Genomic DNA, 17,342 nt, shown 5'->3' on the forward strand with positions numbered 1-17,342 from the left:
GACGTGACGGCGAGGGGCGGACGGACAGACGGACGGAGGCCGGGCCGTGATCCAAGAGCGGCTTTAGTGTTACCGGTGGGCCAAGCTCCGCCGCGCCGGTCCCGCCCCGGGGCGGCCCTCCCGGCTAAGGCAGACGGTGGCAAAGGCAGCGGCAAGCCCCGTCCTCCCCCTCGTCCCGGGGCACCGGGCGGGCGCCGCCGCGGGCGGCGCGGCCCCAGCCCCGGCAGTGCTGAGCCGGCTCCGCGTGCAGCCGGGCCCCGCCGGGGCCGCCCCGAGAGCAGCGTGTGAGCACCGGCCTCGGCAGCGTGTGCGGCGTGTGTGCGAGCCCCGCGGGCCCTCAGGCGTGGCCTGGGTTGGGCTTGATGAGGCCGTAAGCCACTGCGTGTGCCAGGCTCTCCTGGGCCGCCTGGGCCACCCGCGGCTTGTCCTTGTCCTTGGCAAGCACGGAGAGGATCTCCAGCATCTCGCTGGCGATGAGCTGCTCGGCCACCTCCCGGGCAGCTGCCATCATGTTCATCACCACCACGGCGCCACGGTGCTGCAGCTCCGCGCTGGGGCTCAGCAGCAGGGCCTGCAGGATCTCCAGCCAGTGCACCGTCTGCAGGGGAGTGGGGCAACATCATCACGGGCCCCAAGGGAAGGGTCCCAGCTCCCCCCCTAGAGCCCCATCTCAGTCAGGCCCAAGTCACGACAGGTTGCCCTGTCTTCTGGGGCCAGAGCTCCAGGCCACCGCAGGGAGGGAATATGGGACACAGGGTGCTGTCCCAAGGTCTTGGGTGCCCCCAGCCCACCCTGGGCACTCACCACCTGGGGAATGCGCTTGCAGATGGGCGGATGCAGGGCAGTCAGCATGGCCAGGGTCCCTGAGGCTGCCCGCCGCAGCTTCTCATCCTCCTCCCCACTGTACAGGACCATCAGCTTCAGCCGGTCGCTGCCCTCAGCCAGGAACATCTCCTGCACCTGCAGAGGGGAAAGAGGAGGGATTGGGTGGGGGTGTGGTGGTCCAACAGCCCAGCACTGACCCAGCCCATCCCGGCCTTCACCTCCTTGCTCATGGCCATGTTGCACATGCACTCAGTTGCGGCTAGCCGGATCAGCTCGTGCTCCTCAAACATGTACCCCTCAATCATGGGCACAGCCCGCTCTTTCAGGATCTTCTGCCTGGGAGGCAAGCAGGCAGTGAGCACTCCCCGCCCCGGGCAGCCCACCAGGCCCAAGGGGACAGGCAGCCCCCCTCTTCCCCCATCCCCACCGCAGCCTCTCGCTGATGCCAGCCAGGTTGGTCAAGGCCATCAGCCCCTCAAAGTTCTCCAGGCCCGTGCGCTGCAGGTGCAGGAGGCTGACCAGGGGCCGCACCACCTCGTAGATCTGTGGAGACAGAACACGTGGGACTGAGTCAATGCCCACTGCTGCTCCCACATGAGCCCCTGCCTGGCAGACCCAACCCCCAGCCCCAGCACTCACCCGCTCCCCAGGGAATGCCATCTCTGGGTTGGAGGTGATGGTGATCTTTGCGAGGGCCTGCGCTGCCTTGGTCTGCCCCACCTCAGTGCCCTCCAGGGACAGTGGGATCAGAGCCTGGGGGCAGAAACAGCAGCTTGTCCTGCAGCCAAGGCCTCAGCACCCAGGGCAGCCACAGCTTCCCCCAGCCTCATGTCCAGGGGAGCCAGTGCAGCCCCTGCTAAACCACAGAGCCCCAGCTCCCCCAAGCCCCAGCATCCCCTGGAGCAGTGCAGGGCAGAAGCACAGTGGGGTCCATCCTCTCACCTTGCCTCCTCCCTGAGCAACCACACCTCCCCGGTCTTCTGCCTCCTCCACCAGCGCCAGGAACACTCTAGGGACCAAGTGTGACTAGTTGCAGCACTTGGATAGTCACAGTGGGCCCAGGCTGTGCCAGACTCCTGGACATTCCCCCTACTATCCAGGAGCTGGCCTTCAGCACAAGCAGGATGCTGGGAACCCAGCTCCTGTCCCCAGCACGCCCGCACCTGGAGATCAGCTCCCGGCAGGAGTTGGTGAGCGCCGGGTTCTCGCTCTTCACCATGCAGGCCAGAGCCGACACCACTCCGGCCGTCAGCAGCTTCCGCACCCGCCGCTTCACGAACTCGGGCTTGTCCTGGCCCACAGGCAGGGTCAGACTTGGCTCAGGAGCACCCTGGTGAGGTGCCCGACCCCACCCCTGCGGGCCTCAAGGACACCCTGCCCACACCTGGGGCCCCAGGCTGTGTCCCACCCACCCACTCTCCTCCCAAGCACAGCCATGCCCTGCTCACCTTGGGGTGCTGCTCTGGAATGTGCTGCTTGGCATACTTGGCCAGCTCCAGCATCTGTGGGTCTGGCTCCTCATGGTCATAGCTGTTGGTGCAGTTCACCAGCGTGGAGGCAACAGCATAGAGCACACTCCTGTCCTCTGACTGTGGCAACAGTGGGCACCTGTCACACTCACAGCGGGGAGGAGCGGCCAGGACTGGAGCTCACCCAGCTTCTCCTGCACATCCCACCCCAGAGCATGAGCCCCATACCCACTCCAGCACATTTCCCTGGTGCCAGGGTGCCCAGCCCACAGCTCTTGGTATGCACCTTGGCCAGGTGGAACATGGCCTGCATTGCTGCCTTGTCCTCCACAAATTCCTCCTTGACATCTGCATCGAAGGTGAGGTAGGCCAGGCCCTCTACAGCCCAGCGCCGCGTGCCCGCATCAATGGCCTCGTTGCAGAGCCACCTGGGAGAGTGTTCCCTGAGCCCGGCTGTGGACAGCCCAGCTGCAGGGAGCCCAGCTGTGGGGCGCCTTGCCCGTCCCCCCACACCTGGCCCCGCTCACTTGCGGCACTGCTTGGCCAGCTTCATGGTGGATCCCTCGGCAAACTGCTTCATGCTGAAGTCTGTGCCTCCAGCAGATCCCAGCTTGCAGAGCCCCTGCAGCCAGGAACAGAGTGTGGGAGCAGGAATGGATGTAGGCAACCTGATGTGTCTCCTGGACCCCCAGCGGGGGGGAGCAATGCTGTGACTGGTGGTCCCACACCCTCAGCCCACCCAAGGCCCAGCCCCAGCACAGCCTGTCCCCCCGTGCTCACCACGAGCGCACGGATGCGGATGCTGTCCCTCTCGCTGTGCTTGTAGATCTCCTTGAGCAGGTTGACACCGTTGGCCGTGATGAAGGAGGCGCGCTTGGCCTTGTCGGCTGCATGGATCAGTGCCTCCACTGCTACCAGCTGGTGGGCCTCAGAGACAGAGGCACAGAGGGACAGCACACTCTCCATGATCCCCTCCAGCTCTAGCACCCTGTTCCCTGCGTCTGAGGGACCCTGCAGCAGGCACGACACTGTCTGAATGGCCCGCAGCTTTCCCGGCAGCTCGTGGCCCTCGAACCAGCTCCTTCAGGGAAAGACCACCAGAAAGGGTCAGGATGATCCACTTGCCTTTTCTTGCCCCACCTGCTGAACCTCCCCCACAGCAGGTCCCCACTGGGTCTGCAGTCAGCTTTAACACTGAGGGTGACAGCTGCTGCCAGGCTGCAGGTGACAAAACCCGTCACCCCCAGGACACCCTGGCTCACCTCACATAGTCCTCGCACAGATGGTGGAAGTTTTCCCTCTCAGCATCACACTTCAGGTCCTCATACAGTTTGCTCAGCAGAACAGAGGTGCTCATCCGGGTGTTCTCTGTCACAGGCAGGCTGCCCAAGCTGCCGCACACTGTGCTGCCCACCTCCAGGATTTTCTTCAGGCCTGGGAAAGGTCAGACAGCCCAGTGAGGGGCACAGTGGCATGTGCAGACCTGGGGCAGAGGAGCATGATGCCCCAGCAGGACATCGCTAGCCATTCCACTAACCCTGGTCAATCACCCAGAGGCTCAGGCTGTTGTTGGTCTCCTTTGGTGACTTCCTGGGCACCACCTTGATGAGCAGATTGAGGGCATTGTCACGGCCGTGCGCTGAGGCCCCCTCCAGCACTAGCAGCTCCAGGAGGTGCTTGATCAGCAGCTTCAGGTCCCTGGAGGAATCTTTCAAAAAAGACAGTGCCCAGCAGTCAGCACCCTGGGCACGGCCTCACCCCCACAGTACATCTGGCAGAGATGCTGCCATGACCAGGGGCTTCTGCCTCCTGTTAATTCCAAATCAGAGCCCAGCTTTGCTGCAGGGAGCAGTGACAGGGCAGCAGCAAAAAACCCCATGGCATGTCTGCACCTGCCTGAGGCTCTCCCCGTACAACAGCCAGCCAGGGCAGCCCACACTCACCCAGCACCACTGCATCCTCCTTCCCACGGAAGTCTTTCTGCAGCCCCTCCTTGAGGGAATCGAACATGACGTGCAGCAGGTTGCAGGCAGCCAGGGACACCTGCTCGTGCTCCACGCCCAGCACCGCCGCCAGACGGGGCGCCCCCAGCTCCGCCAGGATGGCCGCGGTCTGCAGGTACAAGCACACCTGTCTTCCGGAGGCCTTGGGGAAGCCTTGGCGTTTCCCAGCCCCTTATCAGGATGGTTTCCTCTCACAAGTTCAGGCCTGGCACGTAACAGCTCAGAACTGCCCTGTCTGACACTGTGCAGCCTCCCCAGCATGGCTTTCCCCTGGGCCCAGCCGTGGGGTGCGGTGGGACCTACACGGGAGCGGTGGCCGGAGCACAGCCCCACCAGTGTGCGCAGGGCTGCCAGCATCAGGTCAGCCTTGGCCGTGTCCAGCAGCTGCATCAGCAGCCGCACACCGTCGCTCTGGAAGATTTTCTCTGCTCCAGCCTCTTCTCGTGCCAGCACGATCAAATTCTGTGCAGCCTGGGGAAGGAGAGTTCTGTCTGGGTCACAGCAGCACACTGTGCAGAAGGAACTGCTGGCAGCTGCAGGCACCCACCCTCCGCCCCTGTCTTGGGGAGCGTTCTGCGGGGAGCAAGCCCGGCCTGCCCAGGCAGCACCACTCAGCCACTGCTGGCCCAGGAGCAACAATCCTCCCCTCCTCTCCTCCCAGCCACAGCACTGCGCCCCGCGCCCTGAGCTCAGACTTTCTGCTTCTTGTCCGCATCCTTTTCATCGAAATCCAGCAAGATCTGGAACATCTGTTCTACTTTTGAGTCTGTGCAGGACATGGCCTTCATCTGCAACAGAGCAGAAAGAGTGGCTCAGTCCTCCCCACCTTCTCTGGCTACCCACAGCCACAGTGGGCCGGCAGCCCCCCGCTGCCCCCCTACTGACCTTCTCGTGCATGCTGCTGCCCAGAGCACGCAGGGCCTCCTGGAAGGCCTTGTTCCTGGGCTCCAGGCTGACGCAGCGCTGCAGGTCACTGACAGCCTGGTCCAGGCGGCCCAGCTGCTGCAGCGCCTGGCTGCGCCGGAACAGCGCCTTCACGTCGCGGCCGTCGGCTTCGATGGCTGCGCACAAGGGGGTCTATGGCAGAGCCCACGGCCTGCCCCCGCCTGCCCCAGCCTGCCCCACGGGCAGCTCAGAGGCTGGTCCCCCCCAGCCCTCGCGGACAGTACCTTTAGTCGCATCAGCCTCTGCCTTAGTGTAATCCTCCTGTGGAGAGACAGGAGAGAGAAAGGCCTGAGCACAAGTCCCACACAGCCTACGTCCCAAACTTTGGGGACTGGAGACAGTGAGCCAACACAGTGGGACACGCTGTCTTTCCCAGAACACAACCCTCAGAGGGTGGCCAGGGAGCCCTACGACCCCCGGTGCTCTTCAGGCACTTCTGGTCTACTCAAGCCCCTAAAGTTCTTTGTGCTCATCCCCTGCCCCAGACACAGATCCCCTGTAAGAGTTCAGAGACACTGTGACGGCTCGGGAACAGCCCCGGCCAGCCGGGCAGGTTCCGGCAGCGCCGCGGTGACGCACCCGCCCAGCGCTCACCAGCTTCAGGTAACAGGCGGCCCGGTTGCGGTGCAGCACGGCGCGCTCCGACGCGGCATCGCTCAGGCTCAAAGCCTCCGTGTAGGCAGCGAGGGCGGCTCCGTGATCCCCCGCCTGGAACAGCGCGTTGCCCCGCGCCCGAAGCTGCTCCGCCGTCACCTGCCGATGGGCACCGGCTGAGACACGACCCTGGGCCCGCTCGGGCGGCTGCCCGGGGATGGACATAGGGACCCTCCGGGACAGGGACCCCCGGGACACGGACCCACCCGCCCCGTCCCGCCCGGCGCCGCTCACCGGCTCCTCCATCGCGCCGTACCCGTGACGTCACCGCCGATCGCCGGGGGAACCCGGACGCCTCCGCCCTTGTCACGTGACGGGGCGCGGCCGGAGGCGGGCGGGGCCGAGCCTGCAGCGCCGCCCCGCGGCCGGCGGGGTCAGCGCCGACCACCGCCAGCCTCGTGTGTGTCCCCGCGTGTCGCCCCCCACGCCCTGTCCCCGTGCCCCGCGGCACCTCGGAGTGCGAGTGTCCCCCCGTACAGCCCCCGTACTTAACCGCGGGGAGCGAGTGTCCCCCCCGTACCTAACCCCGGAGAGTGAGTGTCCCCCCTTACACGCCCCGTACTTAGCCCCGCGGAGCGAGTGTTCCCCCCCGTACTACCCCCCTGTATTGCACCCTGGGGTGCGAGTATTTCCCCCATACACCCCCCCGTGCTGCACCCCGGGATGACAGTGACCCCCCCCCCATGTCCCGCGGCACCCCGGGGTGCAAGTCCCCCCCGTCTCCACCCCCCGCCCTGCCCGTGGCCGCCGTTCAGCAGCCCTAGCTGGGCCGTGTCAGTCCGGGGGCACCGCGGGAAGGCCGGGTGCCGGCCCGGGGCCCCCCCGGGTGTCCACGGGGCAGGCGACAGGCACGGGGCAGGCGACAGGCACAGGGCAGCAGGTGGCGGAGGTGGCACCGTCGGGTCCGGCAGAAGTGGCAGAGGTCGATGGCCATGAGGAGGAGGACAAGGAGCCCATAGAGCCCCACGAAAGGCAGGGCCAGCGGGTTCCTGCGGGGTGGGGCACTTCAGGAGGGAGCAGCCATGACCCCCCCCCGGCGCAAGGGTACTGGGGAGGGCCACCAGGGCCCACTGTGGGCTCCAAAGGACACCACAGCCCTTGTTCCAGCAACCATGAGAAGCCCCTGGGGACGTGCCAGGAGCCTCAGGGGCTCCCCGTCCACAGCGGCACAGCCGGGTGCAGCCCTGCTCACCGGAGTAGACCAGGGCTTGCCAGGCTGGAGAGGTTCACTCCAGTGAGGTCTTCCAGGGCCAGCTGAGAGCAGCAGGACTTGAGAGCATCCAGGCTGGGCTGGCAACAGTAGCGGTGGCCGGGGGGGTCCGTCAGCCGCGGGCAGTAGAAGCCGGGGTGGGAGCGGCCATCAGGGCCCACGTAGCCCTCGCAGAGGTGCAGGTTCTGCACCAAGACTGCAGCAGGGAGCAGGGGATTGGAGAGGGCTGGGAACAAGTCCCCACTGCGGGGACCACAGAAACTGTGCAGTGCCTGTAGGACAGGCTGCCAGCTCCACCGAGATTGTCTTTGCCGTGATGCAGCAGAGCAGAGCCCCCTCGGTCCCAGCAGGGCTGGGCTGGGCTGAGGGCTCACCAGCCCCAGGGAGCCTGGCTAACATGGCACAGGGGGCCCCGGCTCAGTTCTCAGGGTGGGCTACACCCCACGAGGCGGCAGCAGCTGAGCAGAGCTCCCCCCGGCACTGCCTTCTGGCGGCCACGGCCCTGTGTATGACCTCCAGTGCTCACCAAGGCCTTGGCAAGGACAAACATGGGCAAAGGGCCGTGATGGTGGCAGAGAGGGGGAAAGCCCCCAGGACATCAGGTCAGGCCCCCTCCCCCATGCTGAACCCCCTCCCTATTTCCCACAGGGACCGCACTTAGACCCCACAGATGTGCCGCAGTGGGAGTAACTCCAGCACCACCACACCTGGGCCACCATCCCCAGTGTGGACCACCCCCCCCCTCACTGCAGATCACTGACCCCCAGCACAGACCCCCCCCAACCTCCATTCTGGGCTGTCAGGGAGCAACCCTCAAGGGACAAGGCCCCATCAGGGATGGGTTCAGGGAACAGGAGGGGCAGGAATGGGGCTGTACCTGTCCCAAGGATGCTGGGGAACAGAGCAGTGATAAGGAGCAGCTGGAGCAGGTGCCCATCCAGCATCTTCCCGGCTAACCCTGGGCAGAGGCAGTTCTGGCTCCAGTGGAGGCAGAAACCACAGCCCCTCCTGCTCCCGCCTCCATCGCAACCTCCACCAAGAGCCGCTCAGAGCCATTAGAGCCTCCTGCACTCGCTCTGTCCACAGGGATCAGGGTGGAGGCGGGAGCATCAGTAATGAGCTTCTGGGGCCAGGAGTAGGATGGCAGGCTCCTTTCCCAGCTGGATGCAAGGCACCAGCTGCCGCATCCAGGGCCCCAGGTAGCAGTTGGGCACCTGGGCCTATCCTGGGAGTCTCTGAAAGGGCAGTGGACCAGGCCAGGGCACAGGGGAAGCACTGCGAGGTGCTGAGCTTCCAGAGGCCAAGCCCATGGGATGTGGATGTGCCGAGGGCTGTCCAGGAATTGTGGACTCATAGAATCATCTAGGTTGGAAAACACCTCTGAGCTCATCCAGTCCAACCCGAGCAAGCGAGAGCTGAGGCAGTTCCCCACCTCACCCAGTCCTTCCCAATGCCCTCCCTGCTGGCACCCGTTGGCAGTAAGTAGCCCCAGGGGCCAGGAAGCATGGCATGTGGTTCACACAGCAACCAGGAGGATGCTCTAGTGACACGGTGTAATTAGCTGGGACTCAGTCACTGCAGCTCCAGCAGACTGGACTGTCAGGCTCACTCTGAAAAGGGGCTAAAGGCTCTGGATTTGGGGCAGGTACTCCCACGCTTCACCCAGGCATTGCTGCCCACCCAAGGAACTGACTCCCATCCCACTGGTTCCTGTCCAGCACCAGGCACTGCCTGCCCTCAAGCACAGCTGGCCCTGGCCATGCCACCAACCTCTCACAGGTGCCTGGGGCCCCTGGTCAGATCTTCAAGCTGGCCTCTGCCTGCCTCACAGTGCTGCCCTGTCTCCCCACAGCACACCATTCCCACTCCCCTGAGTGAGAGCCACAAACCACACATAGACCAGGGCCCTTGGAAACAGCCTTGTGTTTCCTATGAGCTCCAGGAGAGCTCAGTCCCAAGTCCACAGCACTTCCTCAGACAGCTGCCCAACACCACCGGTGCTCCTGGCCTCCCCTTGCTGCCTCCCATGGGCCCCTGCCCCAGCCATCAGGGTGGCCACACTCCTGGGCAGCCTGCCTGTGACAGGGCAGCAGTGTCTGTCCCACCAGCAGCAGAGCCCAGCCTGCTGCCCTGCCCAGCCATGCTTGGCCCATCCGGAGCCGTGTCCAGTAGTGTCTGGTCCAGCCCTGCCACAGCAGTTCATTCCAAAATCTATCTGAGAACATGGAACTAATAAATTAGAAAGTGACAGCAGCAGCCTCCGCCAGTCAGGGCAGGCCCCTCCTGCCCGTGCCCGCCACAACACTGCTGGCCCCGCTCCACTGCTGCACTGGTGCTGCTCCTGTGCTGTCCAGCCACTCCACTCCTCTCCTGCTCAACACTACCCCAGGCGGATGCGGAACGTGGCGATTTCCATGGAGTCCAGATGGATGTTGGTGCTGTTGGAGGCTGTGCCCAGCGGGTACATCAGCGTCAGTGAGGTGGGCTGCAGGGAGCTGAGCTCCAGCCCCTGGAACAGGCCTCCCACAGCCAGCTGGGGAGAGAGGAGGAAGAAGCGGGGAGGCCCAGGTGAGGATGTGATGCCTAGGGCAGCACTATGCCCAGGACAGCCTGACAGGCTCCACGACTGCCGTGCCAAGGTCCCAGCCCAGCTCCGACCCAGTGGAGGTGTGGGGGCAGCCTGGCCTACCTTGCCCTGGCTGGTGGTGCAGTTGAAGCCCAGGTTCTTGGCCTCCAGGCTGCAGTCAAAGCCTTTGCGGTGCAGGATCAGTGCTGCCTCAGCTGATGGTAGCGAGTCATCCTGCAGGAAGCTGAGCATGAGGCACAGCTCTGGGGACAGCAGGGGCAAGACCCCCACCAGAGTCCCACCGCCCCTGGGTTGTAGCTCACCTCTGCCTGCAGCATCCGCAGGTTGAGGATGTGGAAGTCACAAGGAAGGGTGGTGGCAAGGGGCACAAAGGAGCGCAGGGCTGGCAGGGCTGGCTTCTCCAGCGCCACTGGCATGACCAAGGCCTCAGCGTTCAGGTGCATGGAAGTGATGTGGCTCAGCAGGGAGGGGAAGCTGATGGGGCGCTCGTCCTGCACCTGCCAAGCAGCACATGGGTCAAGCGTGGGCCCAGGAAGCCAGGCAGAGCCTGGGCAAGGCCCACAGGATCCCCATTCCAGCAGTGCCTCCAGACTGGGCACCTGCCAGCAGAGTGCACACAGAGCTGCCCTACCCAGGCAGGTTCCCTCTCCCCAGCAACCGAACAGGACCCTAGCTAGCTGATGATCAGGCTACAGACCTGCTACAAGCCTGGCTAGACTAGTGGCTAGCAGCTAGTGCACAAGACAGGGAGAGACAGCAGGGCCAGGCTGGCCATTACCTCAGGGCTGCCAGTCCTGATGCCAGGAAAACTCAAGGCTTTAAACATGGAGACCAGTTTGGAAAAGAAGCCGGAGCTCTGAATGGGTGGCACAGCATACGCAGAGGGCAGCAAGGGGATGGGACAAAAACACTGTGATTATGAGGGCACTGTGGCTCCGCAGGGACAGACCCCACTGCACGTCCTGCTCTCCCCATGCCCCCTGCTCCAGGCCCATCCCTGCCCAGTGCCAGCACAGTGGGATAAGAGGGGAGAGGACACAGCATCCCATCACATGTGGCTTTCTGCAAATGCCTCCACCCTGCTCCATCCCCAGGCAGGGCTGGGCTCTCCCGTCCTGCTGCCTCACAGCCAGCACCTTGTTGGCAGTGCTGCGGCGCTCCAGGAGGAGCCGAAACCGATTGCAGGTAAGCTTGTTGTCCTTCAGCCCCTGGCCCAGGCCCCGGTTGTCATCCTGCATGAGGCGCCGGTCCAGGATCACCTCCAGCTGGCCTGTGGAGAGCGAGTCCCTGCAGCTCAGGCTTTCCCAGGTGCCAGCCACACACCACGTCACAGAGCCCCCAGAGACAGCAGGACCAGGGCACCCTGCCCAGCCTGCAGCACCCTCCTCCCCTGCTTCCCTTAGGGAGGACAGCCCTAGCTCCACAGCAGGTCCTCAAGGCACAGACCCCTACTCACCGCTGTGGAGGCTGGAGACCCCCAGGGCCTGGGCTGTGAGCAGTGTCAGGCGGCTCTGCATGTCCTGGATGTAGGCCATGGCAGGCATTGGGTAGAAGTTGGCCTGCAGTGGCAGCTTCCGCTGGTACCTGCGGGGCTGGATCTGCCGAGGGACAAATATCAGTGGCCAGAGGTGGCTCTCACAGGGCCTGGTGCAAGAGCACTGTCCCCCTGTGGGCAGCTGCTGTCCCTCCCCAGCCTGCTGCATACCTGGAAACCATTGAGGTCCGTGAAGAAGGTGTCATCACTCTCAATGTCAGTGCTGAAGCGCAGGGCCAGCTCCTTGTTGATGTGGTCACGGATGTCAACCAGGCAGGACACATCCAGGGACAGGCCCTCCACCCCTGCGGATAGGCAGTGAGGGGCTAAGCCCCACGGGCAGCATTGCCCAGTTCCCTGGGCCAGTGACACTTGGCACAGCCTCAAGATCTCACCTGGCACGTTGTACAGCCGCACCACAGTCTGGACATGCTGGTAGTAGCTGGAAACCTCTGAGAAGAGGGGTCCCTCCACCACCCGCACCACTGGGGGGTCCTTGGGAGCATAGGGCTGCGGGGAGGGATAGCTGCGCTGAGGCTGCTGCCTGAGGACAGTCCTGCGGGCACAGCTGTCAGCTGGCTTCCAGGACTGGATCCTGTACCTTGGCCTCGCCGTCAGGCAGAAAGAGATAGGCTCCACTTTTGTCCTTGGAGGTCCTGGTGCCGTAGATGAGAAATTCGCTGCTCACCCTGTGCCCCTGCTCCTCCCCAGCTTGGCGCAGGCTCTGCGGGTGTGGGCCGGCACAGCAGTAAGCACGTGAAGCAGTAGGATGTAGCCCTGCCTTCCTCCACCCCACGCCCTGTCAGAGCCCTGCACTCACCTGCAGCAGGCCCGTGCGCCCCAAGAAGCAGGCCTGCAGGTGCTGGTTCTCCAGGCAGAAGTCGTCAGCAGCAGCGGGGAAGATGTGCAGGGGCACAGCCTTGGGCTTACGCACGGGCAGGTCCCGGCCATGTAGGTACAGGCGTGTGGAGGACCTTGGTGTGGCCTGATCATCCAAGGACTTGTGCAGCTGCAGCACACGCAGCCCCAGCGCGGGCAGGCGGGCCAGGACAGACACCTGCAGGCAGCGCGGGGATCTGAGCCAGCTCCCCGTGTCTGGGGAATGGCTGGGGGTCAGTGGGGTAAAGACCCTGCTCAGCACTGTGGGGCCTCTGCTGAGGAGGGACATGCATGGAGACCTGGGGGTTCGACAGCAGCGGGAGCTCGTGTTGTGGGGCAGGGATAGAGCAGGGCTGCTGGTGTGCCCTGGCAGTGTGCGGGATGGGAGGCTGGCACACATGGCCTGTGGGTGTGGGGCACCCCATACCTGGTAGACATCAGGCACCGCATCAGTGGCAGAGTTCCACACTGCACTGAGCTGGGAGGGCAGGGGCTGCCCCTCCTCGGAGAGCACACGCACGTGCGGGGAGTCCACGAGCACCGGAACCACGCTCAGGCGCTCCTGCTCCAGTGGGTTGAACACCACCAGGAACCTGTGGGGGGTAACACAGGGATGGCATCCCAGCCTCACAGCCTCTCAGATGTCCCATGCCCCACACTACCTACAGATCCACTGCACCCACCCGCAGCGTCACATGTACTCCCTCACTGCCTCCCCACAGTCCCGTAAGTCCCCAGAGCAAGGCAGGAGGCCCTACCGAGGTGAGGTGTCCAGTTTGATCACTGTCTTCTCTGGGAGAGAGTCCTGGCTGGAGCGTGTCTCATCCTGGGGAGGAGTAGTAAAGAGCTGGGGCCCTTTTCCTGGCCTCTGCAGCACGGAGTTGCTCCCAGGGGGAATGGGGACAACGAGCCAGAGTGCAGGGAGCCAGGAGCTGGTGCTGCTCACCATGCCAAGAAACGGTGCAGCCGGGTCGTGGCGGTATGTGTCCTTGTCCCCCAGCACAAGGTAGTGCGCAGCATTGATGATGACATGCTTGAGGTTGGTGAGGGAGTGGAGCAGCCTGGGCAGAGGCAGAGTGAGCCACCAGGGACTGTGACCCCCATCCGCCCCAGGACTGCCCCAACACCATCTACATCTCCCCACGAGAGGGAGGACCTCTCCACAGCATCCCCATACCCAGCCATTCTCCCAGCCCCAAGCCCACCAGCCCCACTCTGAGACAGGCTCTGAGGGCGCTCTGGACCCCCCACGCACCGGACTCCGTAGTCCACGGCCACGGCCTCCTTGGCGGTGCCGGCGATGGCGTCGTGGTGCTGGAAGAGGCCCAGGTTGCGGCGAGCATTGGTCAGCAGGGCGAAGTCAGAGAGCGGGTACCTGCCATCAGCACTGGCACGGCGGGCGTGGGCGAGTGCCAGGCTATACAGGATCTCTGCCCCCCTGCACAGAGTCACTGAGAGTCACTGAAGGCCCCTGCCCTGGTGATACAATACTGGGGGGGCTGGCCTGGGAGGAGTGTGGCAAAGGCACACACTGCCCTGAGACTGGGTGAGGGTTTGGCACTGTGTGCACCAGCCCAGTGTGTTGGCAGCTGGGACAGACCGGGGGCTGTCGAGCTCCCGGGTACTGCCCGGCCACCCCTCACTCATGCCCCCACACACCAGCCCACTGCCCCATGGACCAGCCCACTGCCCCTCACCGGAGGTGGGCCTCCAGCACCCGGTCCAGGCTCTTGTAGAATGGCCGGGAGGTGAAGTATCCTGTCCAGTAGTGATCCTCCCGGTCCGCATACGAGAAGAAATCCCCAGTCAAAACTGGGAACCCGGGTGGCCTCATCCCCGGCACAATGCCCACTTTCTTGTACAGGGCATCAAAGTAGTCAGAGAGCGTGCCAAACTGTGCCTGCAAGACAGCACGTGCAGCCCTCAGCCGAGGCTCCTGCAGTGGGGGCTCTTACCACCCCTCACAGGACTGTTCACCCCTCCAACTGTGCTCTGCCATGGCTTCCTGCTGCCCCCTGCCCCACAGAGCTCTCCACACATACCTGGACATGGAGGTCAGGCCGGGAGTTGAGGAAGTCAAAGATGCGCTGGTAGTTGAGGAACTGGGCATCCCACTCCTGTGGCTTGTCGTAGCGGAAGTCATCTCCCAGGGGCACCAGCAGCACCTTGCTGCGGTACAGCTTGGACTTCTTGCGGTACTGGTCCAGCAGCAGCTGGGCTCTGTGTGGGGGCCAGGGCGTGAGGCTGGCTGGCCCCTGATGGCCCACAAGGCTGGAAGTTGTGTCCCCCTGCCCCTGCCGCACTCACCGCTCTGCCACGTTTGCATCAGTGATGGCGCGGGGAGGCACCTTCCAGGGGCAGTTGATCCGGCCTCCAGGCAGGCGCTTGAAGTCAAACTGGCAGCAGATCTTGGGGTCTGGGCCACAGGTGTGGGGCACGTCATAGCTGTAGAAGGGCATCATGTGGCAGAAGATGTCGGTGCTGGTGTCTGGATCTGTGGGACCAAGGACACGTGAGCACCAGCAATTGCTCTCCCTTGCCTGTCCCTGAGAAGGTGGGTCCAAAGACAGGTCTGACAGAGCAGACCTCAGAGCTCAGAGGGCACAGCAGCCTCCCCCAGTGCTGCTGGACATGGGGGCAGGTGGAAAGTCACCCTGAGGCAGTCCCACAGGGCAGAGACATCACCTCCCAGAGCTTGGCTCATCTGCACAGAAAAGCGGCTGGTAGCCATTCCCTGCTGCCACCTGCCCCACAGGGCCCCCTCTGCAGTCCCCTCCCAGCAACCCCTCACCCCACGTCTGTCTCCACATGAACTCCAGGTTCTGGGTGGCAGCAAAGTGCTTCTTGATGGCGTAGTGCACACGTTGGATGAGCATGCCTGTCAGGTTGGAGCGCTTCAGCAGATAGGGCATGGTGGAGCTGTACCCAAAGGGGTCTACAGCCCAGCCCGACCTTGGTGTCACACCTGGGGGCACAGAGACCTGTCAGCCCCATGCTGGGCGGGCACCACCTCCTGTGAGGAGGGTCCCGTCAGGACCTGGAGGCCTGCAGTGCATTAGGCAGGCCCCCAGCCAGCATCTGCCCAGCTCTCACCGATGTTCTTCTCCAGCCACTGGTGCCCCTCGATCAGCTGGTCAATCATGGCAAAGTAGTGGGAATTAGCCTCATCAGCCATCACCCAGCCGCCTGTCACCATCTCCAGCTGCCCATTACCCACCAGCCTGTGAGGGGGACACCCAAGATGTGACCAGAGCCCTGCAGAGCCACACATCCACTGCAGAGTCCCCCTGCCCTGAGCCACCTACAGTCTACCTGCAGCCCCCACAGCCACCTCTGCTATTACCCCTTGTCATGCTGTCCCCATGCAGTCTTCCCTCACACACCCTATGTTCTCCGCCTCTCTGGGAGCTAGGTGGGCAGCGGGGCCAGGTGGGCAGCCCTACCTGCGCACAGCAGCCCGCTTCTGGGCACTGATGTTGTCCCACCACTTGGAAAAGAAGGAGATCTCGGACCAGATGAAGCGCCGGCGGGGGTCCTCCTGCAACTTCAGCACCATGCTGTTGAGGATGTGCTGCGTCTGGTCGTAGTAGTACTTGTCGAAAGTCTTGATCCAGCCTGGCAGCACAGGTGGGGGTCACTGTGGGGGGCCCAGGCTTCCCTGCCAGCGCTGCAGGGTGGCAGGGGCTGGGCCAACCCCTGCTTCTCACCTGGGTCATTGTGGGAGTGTGGCACCACAAACACCTGTAGGGGCTCTGTGTCCCACTCATTGGGCTCATAGGTGATGTCGAAGCCCTGCTTCCAGACACCACCATCCTGGTTGTCAAACGGCAGCAGGGAGTACACAGCCAGCATCTGTAGGCAGGAGACAGGGCTGAGAGACCCCCTGAAAGAGCAGAGCCAGGACCCCATGGATGCCCAGGTGAAGATCCCTCACACTAGCAGAGACAGCAGTCCCTCACCTGCAGGTCCGGACTCTGTCCTTTGCCCCCTAGAGCAAACTGGCAGTCTTGCGGGGACACGGAGAGGAAACTCGGGCGACTCTCAGGGGGGAGCACCCAGGAGCCATTCAGGGGGTGTTGGGGCAATGCTGGCTGCCCCTCCGCATGGGCTGTCAGCTCCAGCACCGAGTCCTTAATGTGGCTGATGATCTCATGGTTCTCCTCCAGCAGCTGCTCCAGCTGTTCGATCCGGTTTTGTAGCACTGAGATCTGACTCTAGGGGCACAGAGGCCACAGCAAGGGGCGGGAGGTCACCCACAGCTGTGGGGAGCCAGTCTTGGCCCTGGCACCTTAATGCCCAGCAGCCAAGGCTGGCTCCCCATGAATTTCCCTGGCTGAATGTCCCTGTTTGCCATCCCAGGACCCCTCTCACTCACCCCAGACCCTAAAACTCACCCTGGGGAAGTTGCCCCCACTCTGGTGTCGTGTGGGGTCATGCTGTACCCGGTCCAGCATCAAGTAGAGGGAGAAGACGGCCACGCAGAAGATGGCAGCTCCACACACTGTCACCTGCTTCTTCAGCTTCATCCCGAAGGGATGCAGGGACTCACCAGCGCCGGGACTGGGGGGGGGGAGCCAGGTCAGACGGCGCAGCCCCTCACCGCGGCCTCCTGCCTCCTCCAAGAGGCCGCACGGCGTCCTACTTGCCTTAATCCGATGCTGGATATTTATATCTGCTGATGGGGCCGGGCCCGGGCCGGGGCCGGGGCCGGAGAGGCCGCGCGGCCCCGCAGAGCTGGGCAGCGCCCGGGGCCGCCGCGCTGAGGCCCCGCGGTGACGGGCCGGGCCGGGGAGGGACGGGAGAGGCCGGGCCAGCCCGACGGCGACTCCGCCGCCACCCCGCCCGTACCCTGCGCGGCTCGGCAGCCCGGGCCAGGTCCGCGCTTGGCCCGCCGGGCCCGCCGGGATGGGCCAGGCCAGGCCAGGCCCCGCCCCGCGCTCCGCCCGCCGGGCCCGGCCTGGAGGAGGCGGCACCGGCCGCGCCGGGGCCGGGCGGGCACCCGCCCCGGGAAACAACGGCAGCGCCGCCCGCAGCCCCCGGCCGAGCCCAGATACCGCTGCCCACCCCGGAACCCCGGCCCCGGGTGCCCCACCCCGGCTGTGCCCCGTCCGGGTGTCCCATGCCGGTGCGCTCTCCGTGATCCCTGTCCCGGTGCCCTCTCCGTGATCCCTGTCCCGGTGCCCTGTCCCAGGGTCCCGTTCCAGCCCTCTGTCCCAGTGCCCTGTCCCAGTCATCT

General features: G+C 64.5%; 3 protein-coding genes across 5 annotated transcripts; all 3 read right to left on the reverse strand.

The window, feature by feature from the left end:
• Positions 1-45: 45 nt before the first annotated feature.
• Positions 46-6,295, reverse strand: UNC45A (unc-45 myosin chaperone A). Of its 2 annotated transcripts, XM_066196025.1 has the most exons (20): positions 6,131-6,295; positions 5,837-5,995; positions 5,467-5,503; positions 5,183-5,358; positions 4,993-5,085; positions 4,601-4,768; positions 4,238-4,406; positions 3,832-4,002; positions 3,557-3,728; positions 3,075-3,375; positions 2,822-2,916; positions 2,581-2,722; positions 2,274-2,414; positions 1,989-2,116; positions 1,768-1,834; positions 1,465-1,578; positions 1,253-1,368; positions 1,044-1,161; positions 805-960; positions 46-598 (listed from the first exon to the last, which is right to left on the reverse strand). In XM_066196025.1, exons 1-20 carry the CDS (start codon positions 6,140-6,142, stop codon positions 338-340), a joined length of 2,796 nt encoding a protein of 931 aa, XP_066052122.1. In that variant the 5' UTR covers positions 6,143-6,295; the 3' UTR covers positions 46-337. The 2 variants fall into 2 exon arrangements, with proteins under 2 accessions (XP_066052122.1, XP_066052123.1); XM_066196026.1 differs by lacking the exons at positions 5,183-5,358; positions 5,467-5,503; positions 5,837-5,995; positions 6,131-6,295 and having other exon boundaries at positions 4,845-5,014.
• A 361-nt stretch (positions 6,296-6,656) lies between these two features.
• Positions 6,657-9,339, reverse strand: LOC136297034 (protein shisa-like-1). The gene is made up of 3 exons (XM_066196634.1): positions 7,984-9,339; positions 7,089-7,302; positions 6,657-6,885 (listed from the first exon to the last, which is right to left on the reverse strand). The coding sequence occupies exons 1-3, from the start codon at positions 8,048-8,050 to the stop codon at positions 6,657-6,659; spliced, it is 510 nt and encodes a 169-aa protein (XP_066052731.1). The 5' UTR covers positions 8,051-9,339.
• Positions 9,340-9,391: 52 nt separating this feature from the next.
• Positions 9,392-16,974, reverse strand: MAN2A2 (mannosidase alpha class 2A member 2). 2 transcript variants are annotated; one of them, XM_066196249.1, is made up of 24 exons: positions 16,753-16,974; positions 16,501-16,666; positions 16,066-16,320; positions 15,814-15,958; positions 15,550-15,721; positions 15,200-15,327; positions 14,898-15,071; positions 14,414-14,600; positions 14,149-14,326; positions 13,804-14,006; positions 13,362-13,544; positions 13,053-13,167; positions 12,865-12,932; positions 12,534-12,699; positions 12,048-12,284; positions 11,829-11,951; positions 11,623-11,737; positions 11,399-11,532; positions 11,150-11,291; positions 10,830-10,963; positions 10,472-10,549; positions 9,996-10,190; positions 9,796-9,906; positions 9,392-9,639 (listed from the first exon to the last, which is right to left on the reverse strand). In XM_066196249.1, the coding sequence occupies exons 2-24, from the start codon at positions 16,630-16,632 to the stop codon at positions 9,487-9,489; spliced, it is 3,528 nt and encodes a 1,175-aa protein (XP_066052346.1). In that variant the 5' UTR covers positions 16,633-16,666; positions 16,753-16,974; the 3' UTR covers positions 9,392-9,486. The 2 variants fall into 2 exon arrangements, with proteins under 2 accessions (XP_066052346.1, XP_066052345.1); XM_066196248.1 differs by lacking the exon at positions 10,472-10,549 and having other exon boundaries at positions 16,753-16,972.
• Between the last annotated feature and the right edge of the window lie 368 nt (positions 16,975-17,342).

The sequence above is a fragment of the Chamaea fasciata genome, unplaced genomic scaffold (genome assembly GCF_029207755.1).
Source record: "Chamaea fasciata isolate MVZ Bird 193981 ecotype frontalis unplaced genomic scaffold, bChaFas1.0.hap1 SCAF_14, whole genome shotgun sequence".
Taxonomy (NCBI): domain Eukaryota; kingdom Metazoa; phylum Chordata; class Aves; order Passeriformes; family Sylviidae; genus Chamaea; species Chamaea fasciata.